The sequence below is a fragment of the Telmatherina bonti genome (assembly GCF_933228915.1).
Source record: "Telmatherina bonti genome assembly, chromosome: 23".
In the NCBI taxonomy this organism is placed as follows: Eukaryota; Metazoa; Chordata; class Actinopteri; order Atheriniformes; family Telmatherinidae; genus Telmatherina; species Telmatherina bonti.
In genome coordinates, this window is record NC_136632.1 from 4,332,709 (window position 1) to 4,346,554 (window position 13,846).

Here is a 13,846-nt window from a genome sequence, read left to right on the forward strand (position 1 = left end):
AAGTTTAGAGGCCAGACAGTAGAGTTAAGACAGAGGACATGCTGATGTTTTTCAGACGTGAGGCAGGAATTTGGCTTCGTTAGCTTTTGGCTCAGTGATTCTTGGTCAGCGCATGCTGTAACTTACAGTTTACTGGGGGGGGGGGCAGGAATGGTTGTAACTAGCTTTTATCTGATAGCTGGTAGCTAGTAGTTTTTAGCTCGTGGCTCTTCACTTACAGCTTGTAGCTTATAGCTTTTATCTAGTAGCTTGTAACTCATAGCTTGTAGATCGTAGCTTGCAGGTCATAGTTTTTATCTGGTGGCTTTGTTCTGGTAGCTTGTAGCTCACAGCTTATCTGGTAGTTTTTAGCTTGTAGCTTGTATGTCATAGCTTTTAGATGGAAGTTTTTAAGCTGGTAGCTTTTATCTGGTAGCTCGTAGCTCATAGCTTTTACCTGGTAGCTAGCAGCTTTTAGCTCATGACTCATAGCTTATACCTTGTAGGTAATAGTTTTTAGCTGGTAGCTTTTATCAGGCAGCTTGTAGCTCATGGCTTATAGCTTATAGCTTGTAGGTCATAGTCTTTAGCTGGTAGCTTTTATCTGGTAGCTTGTAGCTTGTAGCTTTTATCTGGTAGCTTGTAGCTCATAGAATGTAGCTAATAGTTTTTATCTGGTAGCTAGTAGCTTTTAGCTCATGTTTTTTAGCTAATAGATTGTAACTCATAGCTTGTAGGTCTGTTTTTAGCTGGTAGCTTTTATCTGGTAGCTTGTAGCTCACAGCTTTTATCTGGTAGCTCATAGCTTTTGGCTCATGACCTTTAGCTTATAGCTTGTAGCTCATAGCTTTTAGATGGTTTATAGCTGGTATTTTTATCTGGTAGCTTGTAGCTCATAGAATGTAGCCAGTAGTTTTTATCTGGTAGCTAGTAGCTTTTAGCTCATGGCTTTTAGCTTATAGCTTGTAGCTTGTAACTCATAACTTGTAGATCAGTTTTTAGCTGGTAGCTTTTATCTGGTAGCTTGTAGCTCATAGCTTGTAGCTTACAGCTTGTAGCTCATAGCTTGTAGCTCACAGCTTTTATCTAGTAGCTCATAGCTTTTGGCTCATGGTTTATAGCTTGTAGCCCATAGCTTATCTAGTAGTTTTTAGCTGGTAGCTTGTAGCTTGTATAGCATAGCTTTTAGATGGAAGTTTTTAGCTGGTAGCTTTTATCTGGTAGCTAGTAGCTTTTAGCTCATTGCTCGTGCCTTATAGTTTGTAGGTCATAGAATGTACCTAATAGTTTTTATTTGGTAACTTGTAGCTTTTAGCTCATGGCTTTTAGCTTATAGCTTGTAGCTTGTAACTCATAGCTTGTAGGTCAGTTTTTAGCTGGTAGCTTGTAGCTCATAGTTTGTAGCTCACAGCTTTTATCTAGTTGCTCATAGCTTTTAGCTGATGGCTTTTAGCTTATAGCTTGTAACTCATAGCTTGTAGCTTTTAGGTCATAGCTTTTAGATTGAAGCTTTCAGCTGGTAGCCCTTTAGCTCGTTTCTCGTAGCTTGTAGCACATCCATGTCTATATTCAGACCTGACACGTGAAGAAATCATGATATTTCTAGAGGAAAGTATATCTAAGTTGCGCTATATCACCACGGACCTTTTCTTTCTCTTTGTTGTCGAGGGATGAGGAGAGGCGAGGGCTTGAGGCTGAGCGCATCACCCCTGTGGTATCCTTCTCCCTCTGAGCCTCCTTGGTGGCCGTGATCTCGGCCAGCGCCCCGTAGCTGCCAGTCTTCCTCAAACCTAAACGCCATGACGCCGGGGACTCATCTTTCCTCTCCTCCTCCACCTTAGCAGAGACTTTTCCAGCAGGCTGGACAACCTGAGTGGTGGGATAGAGCAGCAAATGAAATCGCACAGAATCATCCATTTATGAGCAGAAAGGTGGGGAGAGTTTTAGTCATCACGGCAGATAACAAACAAAAACAGTCTGGATTAATCTGCAAGTTTTTAGTTCTTTAGTATAAAAAAGCCAGAGGAGACATTTTGGGAGTAAAGTCATGCCACCTGAGAGACGTATATACCTGACTTCATTACAGTAAACGCTACGCTCAAATTTGACACCATAGCGATCCTCAGGAAGGTTCATTTCAACCTGCTGGGGTGGGAAGGGGGGTGATGTCCGTTGCCATTTTCAGATTAGACACATTTCCAACAACATTCAGACAAGCAACTGAAATAACACAACATCACACAGACACGATGTGAAAACAAGGTTAGCAGTGTGTTGTTGATTACAGGTGAAAACAGATGAGTGAAGATGGAGGTGGAGGTGAGGGGGGGGTTCGTTAACCAACGGCAAATTTTTCCACTGGGGCTGTTTTTCAACTGAATTTTGGGTCATCTTTTCCCCATTTTGAGCATCATTCTGGTAAGCTTTTAGTTTACTTTATATCAGGGTTCCTGCAGGTTTATAAATGAAATTTTAGCCTAACATGAAGATATAAAATAATCCTGTAAATTCAAAAACCTTTTATTTTCCTTCATTTACTTATTGATAAAGACTACGTTCCCGTTCAGGTCAAACAGGGTGCAAACATGGCCATTTCTTCTGCACAGGCGTCAGAGGGTTTGTAGTTTAATCGGCACATGCAAACACTGGTAGCTCTCTGATCAGCTGACTTTCACCGAGTTGTTGGGAACTGGTAATGTGCAGAGGACCCAGAGTTTGCAGATCTAAAGTTGGATGCAGTGCCTCCTGCACTCCATTGCTGTTTCATCCTTTTTTAATTTACTAAAATATATTTTGCGTTTGTTGTTTCTGGTGTAAACAACAGTCAGCTATCTATAACTACGCTGTTATGGCAGGACAATATGTGTCAATATGTTTGGCTTATTAATCATAATTACCTGGACAGGCAGGTGTTTGCATGGTGCACATTTTTACAACAGCGTTGTGATTTCCATCTTTAATGCTGCATTTATAGACACCTGCAAACTGACTACTGTGGAAAGCTTGACCGCTGAGATTTCTGACAACTCAGAACAGAAAGACACAAAAAGTGTTTTACCCAGTGTTTTTAAGAGGTTGACACTTTGCAGGAATGTAAAAAAACACGTTTTAATGAAAGTGACTTGACCCGGTTTCCCCACTAACACAGCAAAGAGGAGGAAAACATTAAGGTCTGATTAAATTAAAACACATTGGATGAAAATCTGCAAATTTTTCAGACTTTTTGAAACATCAAATTTAAAAGTGAATTTTAGAAATTCACTTTTAAATGAATGAAGTGAATTTTAGACAAGAAGATCCTGAAAGAACCCGGTTAGTAACAAGTCGAGAGCCAGAAATGTCGAGAATCCTCTGCTGCAAGTATCACAGGCCCGGGCTAGTGGAAAAACCTCGCATCGCCTGGATCAGGCAAAGGTGGTTAACAGGAGGTTTTTTTATATGTTTGTCTGTTGTTTTAATCACAAGTGCGTGTAGAGAATGAGAGAACAACGTTGGTGCACACCAAAGCCTCACCATGGGTTTTTTGGGCACAAGAGAAATGCCAGTTTTGCGCAAACCTTGACGCCACAATGCAGGACAGCCTGGCTCCGCCACAGGCATGAGAGGAGTAATATAATCAAACTAAAGCCAACCAAGACAAGAGCCCAGGATGAGGACGATGCAGAGGGGGAGGAAGACAGAGGTTGAAACAGAAAAAGGCAGAATAAGACCGAAGCAGCAGCAAAAGAAACACATTTTATGGGCTTCAGATCTGAGTCACACCACGCTTGGGGCCACTGGCTTTTAAACGAGTTAGTGGCCAACTTGACATATTTCACTCATTAATGAGAGGATATGGTGTGAGAGCATCAGGTCTGGAAGTTTATTCCAAGAAAAGAAGCAGGAAGAACACAGAGAAAGCATCGTATAGAAGAGAAAAACTGTTGCTACCTCTATCAGAAGCGCATGAGGTCATATCGGCTCTGACGTGTGCACATGCTCAGAGAAATCTGCCATGCTCGCCGTGGTTACACGCCATTTCACCAGCAGAGAGCAGCAGAGCAACTGGAACAGCACCACCATCATCATCAACAACAACCCAATCTATAGCAGGGGGGGGTGGGCAGCTCTGGTCCTCGAAGGCCTGCAAGTTCTCAGAGTTTCCCTGCTGCAACACACCTGACTCAAACCAATGGCTAACTAGCAGACTAGACGTCAAGCTCTGCAGCAGCCTGCTAAATAAGCCTGATGTGTGTCAGGTGCGTTGCAGCAGGGAAACTCCACACACTCAACGGACCAGAGTCACACTCATCTGCTGTAGCGAGACCGAGGATGTCAAACATCTGGCCTGGGGACCAACACCTGCTCACCAGAGGGTCCAGTCTGGCGAATGGGAGGGATTTAGTAAACGTGAAAACGGCGTAGAAGCTAAACTGTGACTCCATATCCAGAAAAAACCTGCACTTTTTTCATGGCTGTGCCATTAAATGGTTAAAACAACTAGTAGATCTGGAGAGTTACTCAGATCATCATGAGAAATACTGGATTCTTCACTTCCACACACCTGTCTGGATGGTTTGCAGTTGATGGAGTACATGTGTAATAAGTAAAAGAAATAAAATGCAGAAATAAATAAAACATTTAAAATAAAATGAAAGAAACATTTATATAACCACATTAAATGAAATATGAATAAAAATTAAATATTTAAATGTGTTTCTGAAGCAAAGCAGTCGAAACAGCAGCTATTGGTCAAGAAATTAAGCTTGTTTATCGCAGCTTGTTTACTTCATGAAACTTATTTACACAAAAACAAAAAGGTAAACATTTGGAATTTTCTGTTTTTAGGGGTTTAATGTTTTATTTTTCATGTGTGGCCCATTTCTCTACCAACCTGTGCTGTGTGTGGCTTCTGACTGGAAGCTTCACTTCACTGCTAACAAGCAGAATAATTCACCAACCATCCAGCGGTGTGTGTGTGTGTGTGTGTGTGTTAAACACACTGATCTTTAGATCAGCTGTGTGTTGTGGCTGTGGATGTCTCGGCTGTGTGTGCCGGGGCTTCATGTGAAGCAGGAAGAGCAGGTGAAGAGCGATGACGCCGCAGTTCGGCCGTTTTAACTAAACGCTGAGTTTTGTCATGAGAATGATGCAGCACTCAGAGGAGGACAGGATGGACAGCTGGTCACCACCTCGTACCTTTTTAACTGGTGAAGTAGGAGTTGTCACCTGGTTAGTTGGACTAGTTGGAGAGGACACGCTGACACTTGTCGGAGTGGGTGTTGTGCTGTTGCTCACGGCAACCGGCGGCTTGCTTTTATCTGGAGGGATTGAAGCAGAAATGTTTCTTTACTTCATGTTGTGTAAATAACCCTTTAACCTCCAAGCTGATGTTCTGCTTGTTCCTGCTGTGGAAATGTAAAAAAATCACGTAGAAGCTCAACTCTTCACACGGATGAATGCTAACGATCCTCACAAAACAAATCAGCTGTTTGTTTGGCGCCTCTGAGCTTTAAAAACATCTGCTTGGTTTGATTTCATCCAACTTTCTGATCACTTGTTGATATTTAGCTGCTCTAAGCTGGAAATACTGTAAATTTAAGCTCTCTGATTGGTGGAAAGTTTGACAGCAGGAGGTTAAAAATCAAAGTATTTTGTTTGGATGAAAACGTGCTAAACAGACAGCTGTCTCTGAATAAACACTACACTATGTAGCTGGATTATAAACCACCTGGAAGGGATGTAAATGTCTGGAAAACCTCCGTAGATGACCTAAAGGCTAAGATACTGACCACACAGTTACACACTACCGCTCCTGACAAACTGAGGGTGATATAAGTGCCGCTGATCTAGTGGAGCTTTAAGGGTTAAACTTTCCCTACATCATGAGGACAACCGTCCAGTCTTCTTCCTAGCGTCTTCCCCAGTAAGCCATGAAGAAAAGCCAAAAAAAAGCCACTAGAAACGTTTAGAAATCCACACAGTACCTGCTTCAGTCTCCGACTCTGAATCCTCTTCCTCCTCCTCTTCGCTGGAGCAGCTCGACTCGTCCTTCTTCCCCTCCTCCTCTTCGTCCACCTTCTCGGGCTCCAAGGTGTCGATGCGTGGAGCCGTCTTTTCTGGCTCCAGAAGCAGCGTCTCTTTGCTGAGACACACAACGTCACAAGATGCCAGTGAGAAAGGAAAAGCAGCAAAGTCTCGCGGTTATTTCCAAGCTTTTACCTCTTGAGCGGTTTCAGGGACTGGTTGTTGTCCCCTGTGGTGGTGGTTTCAATCAGAGGAGATTTCTTCACATCTTTCTTCTCGCTCATAAGCTGGGATGATGGAAACAGGACTTCAGACTCATGGAAAAACAATGAAAACGCTTTTTTTTTTTTAAAGGATATGTCAGAATTCGTGATCTCGCTTTGTGCACGCACCAAATTTTGTTTCTTCTGTAGACCTTCCAAGTATCCCAGAACATCTTCATCAGCGACATCAAAAGCAGTCTGACCCTGAAGGGAAACATAAAGCCAAAGTTAAGCAGTGCATCGTGCTTCCCGGCAGATTCCCTCTCAGCACCAGGTACTGACCATTTTATTAACAAGGTCCATGTCGCACATGTTCTCCACCAGTATCCGACACGCCTCCTCTTTGCCCCAGTGTGCTGCTGCGTGGAGAGGACTCCAGCCATCGTAGTCCTTAATATTTACATCATACCCTGCTTGGATTAAAAGCCTGCACAGCCAGGGATTTGGGAGGAAAAAAAAAAGAAAAAGAAAAATAGTTTGTGTGAATTGGCAATCGTGGGTCTGGACTAATCTTTTCAGACGTGCGTCAGCATCGTAACCCCGAGTCACATTAGCAAACTGCAGGCCACATTTTACAGAGATGATGTGAAAACGTCGGCTCTTAGCGACGCTGCACGCCAACTTGCTATTTGCTTCAGTATTTTACACATGTAACCCTCCAACCACTACTTGTCCTGTCTGTCTCTCTGTTGTCCCCTCTTCCTACCATAATGTCCTCCTGCATTTCTGTGATACCCGGTTGCTGGCTTGCAACACGGCGCTCCAGGCGGGAACATGAGGTCGTGACGAGCTGCAGGTCAACGTCGTCCAGGAAAATGAGTCAGAAACAGAGTGGATGACTGTGATCCGTTGATTAAATGAGGGAATCAGAGCGATTAGCTCCAGCTTTACTGTATTTTTCAGGCCACAAAGTGAACTAGATTCTAAGGCTTCAATTATCTCTGTGTTTAAATCATGCATAATGCCTCCAAGTCTTTGTAAAGACGTCTCTCCTTCATCACCACTTCGCTTTAAACGCCCTGTTCACACAAACGTCCAGCGGTTGGAGTTCTGTTGTCATTCCTCCCGGATCGATGTTCGCGATTCATCAGCTTCACTTCCTTTTCCCACAGTAGACGTTCAAACTCAGCGCACCGTCCATTTTTGAGAAACAGAGGTTTTTAAACGCACCTCATGGTGCGGACAACACGGTAAACGAGTGAAAAAGGAAGGAGTTGATGTTAGCACCGGAAATACTGTCAGATCCTGCAGGGATCAGTACTGCCACACACTTCTGTCTCAACAACATCCGATGAACGAAGGCGGATTCATCATGCTTTCTTCCCTGCCTACGCTCACGTCTATGTGCAACGGTACGGGCGGTCGGCCCCGCGGTACGGTCGGCCCGCGGTGCGTTCGTCGGCCCGCGGTACGGTCGGCCCGCGGTACGGTCGGCCCGCGGTACGGTCGGCCCCGCGGTACGGTCGGCCCGCGGTACCGTCGGCCCGCGGTACCGTCGGCCTGCGGTGCGGTCGGCCCCGCGGTGCGGTCGTCGGCCCGCGGTACGGTCGGCCCGCGGTACGGTCGGCCCGCGGTACGGTCGGCCCGCGGTACGGTCGGCCCCGCGGTACGGTCGTCGGCCCGCGGTACGGTCGGGGTCGGCCCGCGGTGCGGTCGGCCCGCGGTACGGTCGGGGTCGGCCCGCGGTACGGTCGGCCCGCGGTACGGTCGGCAGCGTTGGAATAAAGATAAACAGAAACCGGATGTGACACACAGCAGTGACTTTCCATCACACCACGCTGGAAACAAGCTTACTTTAAAACCTCCACATATCCTTTCGCAGCGGCGACATGGAGCGCCGTTCCTCCAGACTTAGCATGTCGGACATCTTGGATCTGGCCGCTGTTGAGCCATTGGCGGGCATCCCTCAGCATGATCCGCTCCTCCTCCTTCCGGGCTGCTTCGATGTCCACCCCTGGAGAGATAACGACACGGTAAACCTGACATCCAGAGATGACTTGCAGTGTGGGAAGCAGCACAGTTATCACGTCCTGCATGCTGAGGTAACACCGTCACATATTTTAACTAAAGCAACATAACATTTCTTCCTAAGAAGAAAAAATAAGCTCCAAGTTGTGGCGACACCCTTTCTAAACCCCCAGATGTTGTCTAGCATTTGTTTTCTTTAAGAGAGGCGGTTTGTGCCAATCTTCTGTCCATTTAACAATAAAATCCCGGCTGTAAACACACTGCTCAGCTGGTGAAGTAGGTCAGTATGTCAGCGTTATACAACAGTCACAACAGACCTGGATTGTCTTGTTGATACCTGGTAGAAGCACATGTTGGCCAGAAACTTTCTACTGACTTCAGCTGAGAGTATATTTATAGAAACCAATGACAGGACTTCTACATCTGCGTTCAGCCCGACGAGCTGGCAGGGAGAGGATGACTGTTTATGACTACACAACTTTAAGAGCATGAAAATGAGACTTTTCTCACAAGTTCTTAGATTTCTGGGTGAAAACAATCCACAAGCTTCAACATGAGATGCAACATGAAGCACGGCTCCGCTGAGACTCGTGTACATCTATACATCTAGATCACACGGTGTGACTGGTGTTTTACAGGTCAAGATGGGAGATTTTTATCTCTTCTGCTGCATCTTCTGTGCTCCTTTCCTCCCTATGTGAGCTCAGAGAAAAACAAGGTGATTAAAAAGCCAATAAAGAGGCTAAAAGACACCGATTTTCTTCTCAGTTGCCTCTGATCCACTGTTGAGTTTCTCACAGAGCTAAATGAACTAGAAAATCTGGACGAGAGCTGAATGACTTGACCTCCGTTCTGCCTCTAGCAGAAGTTCGGCAGCAGAAACACCAATGTGGGCCACGGTGTGATGGAAATGCTGCATGGATCAGTTTCTGGTGAAGCTTCAGGATGAAAACTGGCTGACAAACGAGCAGAAACGTCACAAGAAAACGAGAACAGTCGCCATCAAACTCCATAAACGTGGCATGAAATACGGCCAGAGACGCCTTTAAAATACTAATTAAAACCCAAGTAGATCCTCCAGAATCTCCAGAAGCAGCATAGCTTCATTATACATTACATTAAGTTCAGCTTTTTATTCTACTCAACATTCAGGCTTCATATAAAAGAGATAAATGTTTTTAACCAGAGTGAAGTTTAACTATCCATCAGTGTACACGGTAAGGATTGGAAAGGAAATCTGAATAAAACTTCTGAGAGCAACGCTGCGACACCTGAGGCGCACCGAACCAAAGGTGAAAAGTTGGAAACACCAGTAATGTACAACGTCAGCCAGTTGAAGCCGGACATGCTGCTTACTGGGACCTGATGGCCTAAAGTCCTGGAAAGTGAGTCAAATAGACAGAAAAAGACGAGATTTAAACACAAACATAACGTCTCATCGTTCTTCTACAGAACTAAGAAATATTAAATGTTTATAAAAAAAAACCAAAAAACTTGACAAATATGCATTTATGGCCACTAAGAGCTGAAACGCCGAACTGACCATGATGTTACTGGGAAACAAATCGACTTTATTTTTGTATAAAAAGCGGAGACGTGGGGTCGGCCAGGTGCAGCAACGTCCCCTGATCTCCCGGGACGCTGCCTTCGCTGAGTCTATCAAAAGCAGGGAGGCTAATGGCCTCTAAGTAGCACCACAGAGTGAGAGCAAAGTGGGAGAACTGGCAGGACTTCATAGCTGAGGGAGGAGCACATCTCTCAGCTGACCACTGGGATGAAGCAGGGGAACAGAAGATTTGTACTCTGAGGCAAATACAACACAGTCTCAAACCAGTCACTGCAAAGTGGAAACCATGAAGGTTTAACTGGTTTCTCTGAAGGGAGAAAAATCATATTGCAAACATACAGATGTGTTACACAACAGCTGGTTGCATAACGCTGCCTGCTACCTTTAGCACAGCGATCAGAGCTGTGGATTGTCTGCAGCTGCCCTCAGGTCTGCACACTCACCACCAGCCCAGCTCCATCTGCACCTTTATTCTGATTTACTCACAGTAAAATGCGGCAAGTATTCAGCGTGTCTGTGAGGTGTGTGCATGTGGGACATCAGCGAGGGCTGGTAGAGCATCTATCAGGCATCTACAAATCAGAGCTGACAGCAGCCACAGGCCAACACGCCTGGGGTTTGGGTGGGTGCGAATCTCACCACCGTTACATAACGCTCCAAAGCAGCCAGCCTGCCTGGAATTAGCACTCTGTACCTCATGTGTTCAATCACTTCAAGCTTGGTTTCACTAATTTAGAGGCAGCACTTTTTTTTTTTTTTTGCTTGAGATCGCCGGAGGTTTGAGGTGACTTAATGTATGTGGAAGAAAACCTGCAAGACGGGAACGTGTAGCACCAGGAGGTGATCACACATGGACTGAACTAAACACAACGGTATGATGTGAGCATAGTTAACCTCGTAATAGCAAAGCTTCGACATTTCAATCAGCATTTAAAAACACATATTGAAAACAGAAAACTGTTTACCGGAGCTGTGACGATGTGCTTTTGTCCCAATTCGATTCAATTCAGATTTTTTTTTAGGTGCCGATTTGATTTAAATTGCGATTCTCACAATTTTTTGATATTGCTAATTTTTATAGATTAAACACTAAATAAATGTATAAAACTTTTTCTTCTCGTCATTTTTCTTGATTTCAATGAGGAAAAAAACAACACAGTAGCCAGACCATCATTCTGCTGCTATAACACCCAAGAAGACAAGTAAAAAGATCAATAAAAACAATTTAAAAAAAAAAAAAAAAGACAAAGATTTTAAATTGGATTATTTTTATTTGGAAAGAAAAAAAAAGATTTTTTTTTCTTTTTTTCTTCCAAAAAAGTAATTTTAAAATTGTGAAGCAAAAAAAAAAAATAAATTCAGATTTTCGATTTTTCAATTCGATTTTCCCACCCTCAACGTTTACCATGCTTGAGTTGCAGCGTAGATGTGCGGGGACAAAAGCTTTAAAAAGTCATTCACGAACAAATAAAAGCAGAGAAGATCCGTCGGATTAATCATGCAGAAGTCCCACACATGAACTGTGAAGTTTAAAAAAGCTCCTAATTTACTTCCTAATTAAATAGACTGTTTTCAGGGAGAAGGGGGCTGATTCAACAATGCAGCAGGACAAGGTGACTGTAAAAGTGTGTGTTTCAGTAGAAAAGGAAAAATGATGGAACAGTTCAGAGGTAAAGACAGCTCCTGGTGAGAAAGAGCTTTTTCATTTCAGAGAGCTTTCAGAGACGCAGGGCGGTGATGGGGAAAGTCAGCCGGGTTGTGCTAGACGTGTCTAATCAGACATCTCATAGTTCACGTTGATTAGGAGCAAATTAGGCCTCGGGAACAGCCAAGCCACCCAGACGTCACTAGTGGCCGAGTGGAGGATCCCCCCTCTGGCCTGGGGCCAGGTAGCGCGTCTCAGCATGGCCTCCCGCCACAAGGGAGGGGTGAAAATAGAATGACCTGGCGCTGGATCAGTTTTCTGTTATGATGCAAGCTTTTATCCAGACAGCGAAGAATGGCAGGTGACTGACGCTCCGCGGCGGCGGAAAACAAACTGGTTCCGACTGGCTGCGTCGCCTTCAGCATCTCATCGCCGCCACACCACCGATGGACTAGTTGGAACACTTCCACCGTGTACAGAAACGTTTTTTAGTAACTAAGAAAGAAAATCCAGCGTTAAACGCTCTGGTTTCTCACGCTCTCTGTGTTTTACGCCCTGCTACAAGTGGCTGTTCCCAGTCTCCAAACACCAACACATTGCTACGGATGCCAAGACTACTTTGTTCACAATTAACTGAAGTCTTAATCACCACGATTGTTTAAATCATTAAAATCCTTCAATATAATCCCTTTCCACCAGGGATTATGTCTGAACTACATCTGCAGATCAACAGAAAGTAAGAGTTCCTCGGCGTCCACGTGCTACTGCTTGTGCTGCTTTGTGTTTGTGCCGTGTGAGCTGCAGAACAGGTGTGTTACAGTGAGAAGGAACAGCATCAAGTCATCGTGGTTGGATTCTTCCTCTTTCGTTGCAGGGCGGTAGGTTTTCTGGGGCTAATGGGAAAAAACCTGACGTGTCAGCGTGCAGGACGGCTGACTGGAAGAGTAAAAAGTAAAGCAGGTGAAGCCTTGAATGTTTCACCAGCTGCAGGCTAAACGCAAAGTAAAATGCTTGATGGGTTAAATGACGTTCATATTTAGCAGGGAAATGTTATTGTGTCATTTGCAGGCCTGTAAACATGTTTGACTCTGGTCAGATGTGCCAAAACGTGCCAAATAAAGCAGCGGACACTAAACATAAAAAACTAAACAAGCTCAACTTTTCCTGACAGACAGTTTCACTGTTTATAAGTAATAATGTCGGTGAGTTCTGGGCCTTTTTCTGGCTTCACTGTGAAATGGGCTGCAGAAATGTAGAGACGGTTTACCAGCATGTGGTTTTAGGTAGCCGAAAGAAATATTGATGTAATTTTACATAATAATAGTAGCTGCCTTTCCATTCCAGCTGGAATTGCACAAAACCTAAATATGACAAAAAAAAACCAACAAAAACTAATGGAAACACCTACATTTCAAAAAAGCTCTCAAATATCACTACAATGTTTTTGCACTTTAATGAGCTGTTTGAGACGTTTCAATATAGAAATGTATCACGGCGCGATGTGGAACAAACGGGGAATTTTAGAGTTTTACAGTGAGTTAGAAGAAGAAATGACAGAGAAAGACTACTGGAGCAAATTCTCTGCAGTGAATAGAAAACCTGAAACTAAAGCTACGTTTCTACCTGAACAAGCTGCAACATCAGCTGGACGAGGTCTGTGCGTTTAACATTACTGAATGGAAATGCCGAAAAAATTGCAAATGTTGCTCGTCAAAAACGACCAAAAAAAAAAAAAAAAAAAAAAAAAAAAAAAAATCACTTTTATTTCACAACAAACTGCAATAGAAATGCAGCTTGTGTTATAAAATAATTCTCATTAGTATTATAAAAATGAAATATAATAACAGAATAGTAAAATTATTTTTTTTCTCTCTAATTAAACCAAAAAAATCTCTTGATTAGTTGCAGCGTCTCAAACTTTGACTCATTTTCAGATGAAAAACATCCATGTGGCTTGTCGTTTCTCACACCGTACCTTGTCGGTTGATCTCATTTTGCAGGAGTTCCTCCATCGCCTCTTCTTCAGCAATATCAAGGGGCGTCTCCCCCTCACTGTTCACAACTCCTACGTTGGTGCCCTGGCTAATCAGATACCTGGAGGAGACGGAAAACATCCATTAGTTCAACAGGAAACACTTCCATCATACTTTATGGACGTATTCACTCAACTGGTGACAAATGAGGGGAAAAAAGGCTTTGAATACAGAAGCATCCTCTGAATCAGGGGTGTCAAACTGCAGTCCTCGAGGGCCGGTATCCTGCAGATTTTGGATGTTTCCCTGCTCCAACACACCTGATCCAAATCAAATGGATCCAGCAGCTTCTTGTCAACCTGTTCATGAATTTCATCTAAATGATCCAGTTGTGCTCATATGTCTTCATCTCCTTTCATTAAAGAAAAGCTGAATTTACAACAGT

The 13,846-nt window shown here is 43.9% G+C and overlaps 1 protein-coding gene across 4 annotated transcripts in view; it reads right to left on the reverse strand.

Moving 5' to 3' along the window:
- ppp1r12a (protein phosphatase 1, regulatory subunit 12A) overlaps positions 1 to 13,846 on the reverse strand; it is a 71,403-nt gene that overhangs the window by 23,920 nt on the left and 33,637 nt on the right. For all 4 annotated transcript variants that reach the window (XM_079262943.1, XM_079262944.1, XM_079262942.1 and 1 more), the window contains exons 3-10: positions 13,404 to 13,522; positions 8,043 to 8,202; positions 6,531 to 6,675; positions 6,378 to 6,452; positions 6,181 to 6,272; positions 5,946 to 6,103; positions 5,158 to 5,279; positions 1,624 to 1,848 (exon numbers count right to left, since the gene is read on the reverse strand). In XM_079262943.1, coding sequence (XP_079119069.1) covers positions 1,624 to 1,848; positions 5,158 to 5,279; positions 5,946 to 6,103; positions 6,181 to 6,272; positions 6,378 to 6,452; positions 6,531 to 6,675; positions 8,043 to 8,202; positions 13,404 to 13,522 — 1,096 coding nt within the window. The remainder of the gene's footprint in view (positions 1 to 1,623; positions 1,849 to 5,157; positions 5,280 to 5,945; positions 6,104 to 6,180; positions 6,273 to 6,377; positions 6,453 to 6,530; positions 6,676 to 8,042; positions 8,203 to 13,403; positions 13,523 to 13,846) is intronic.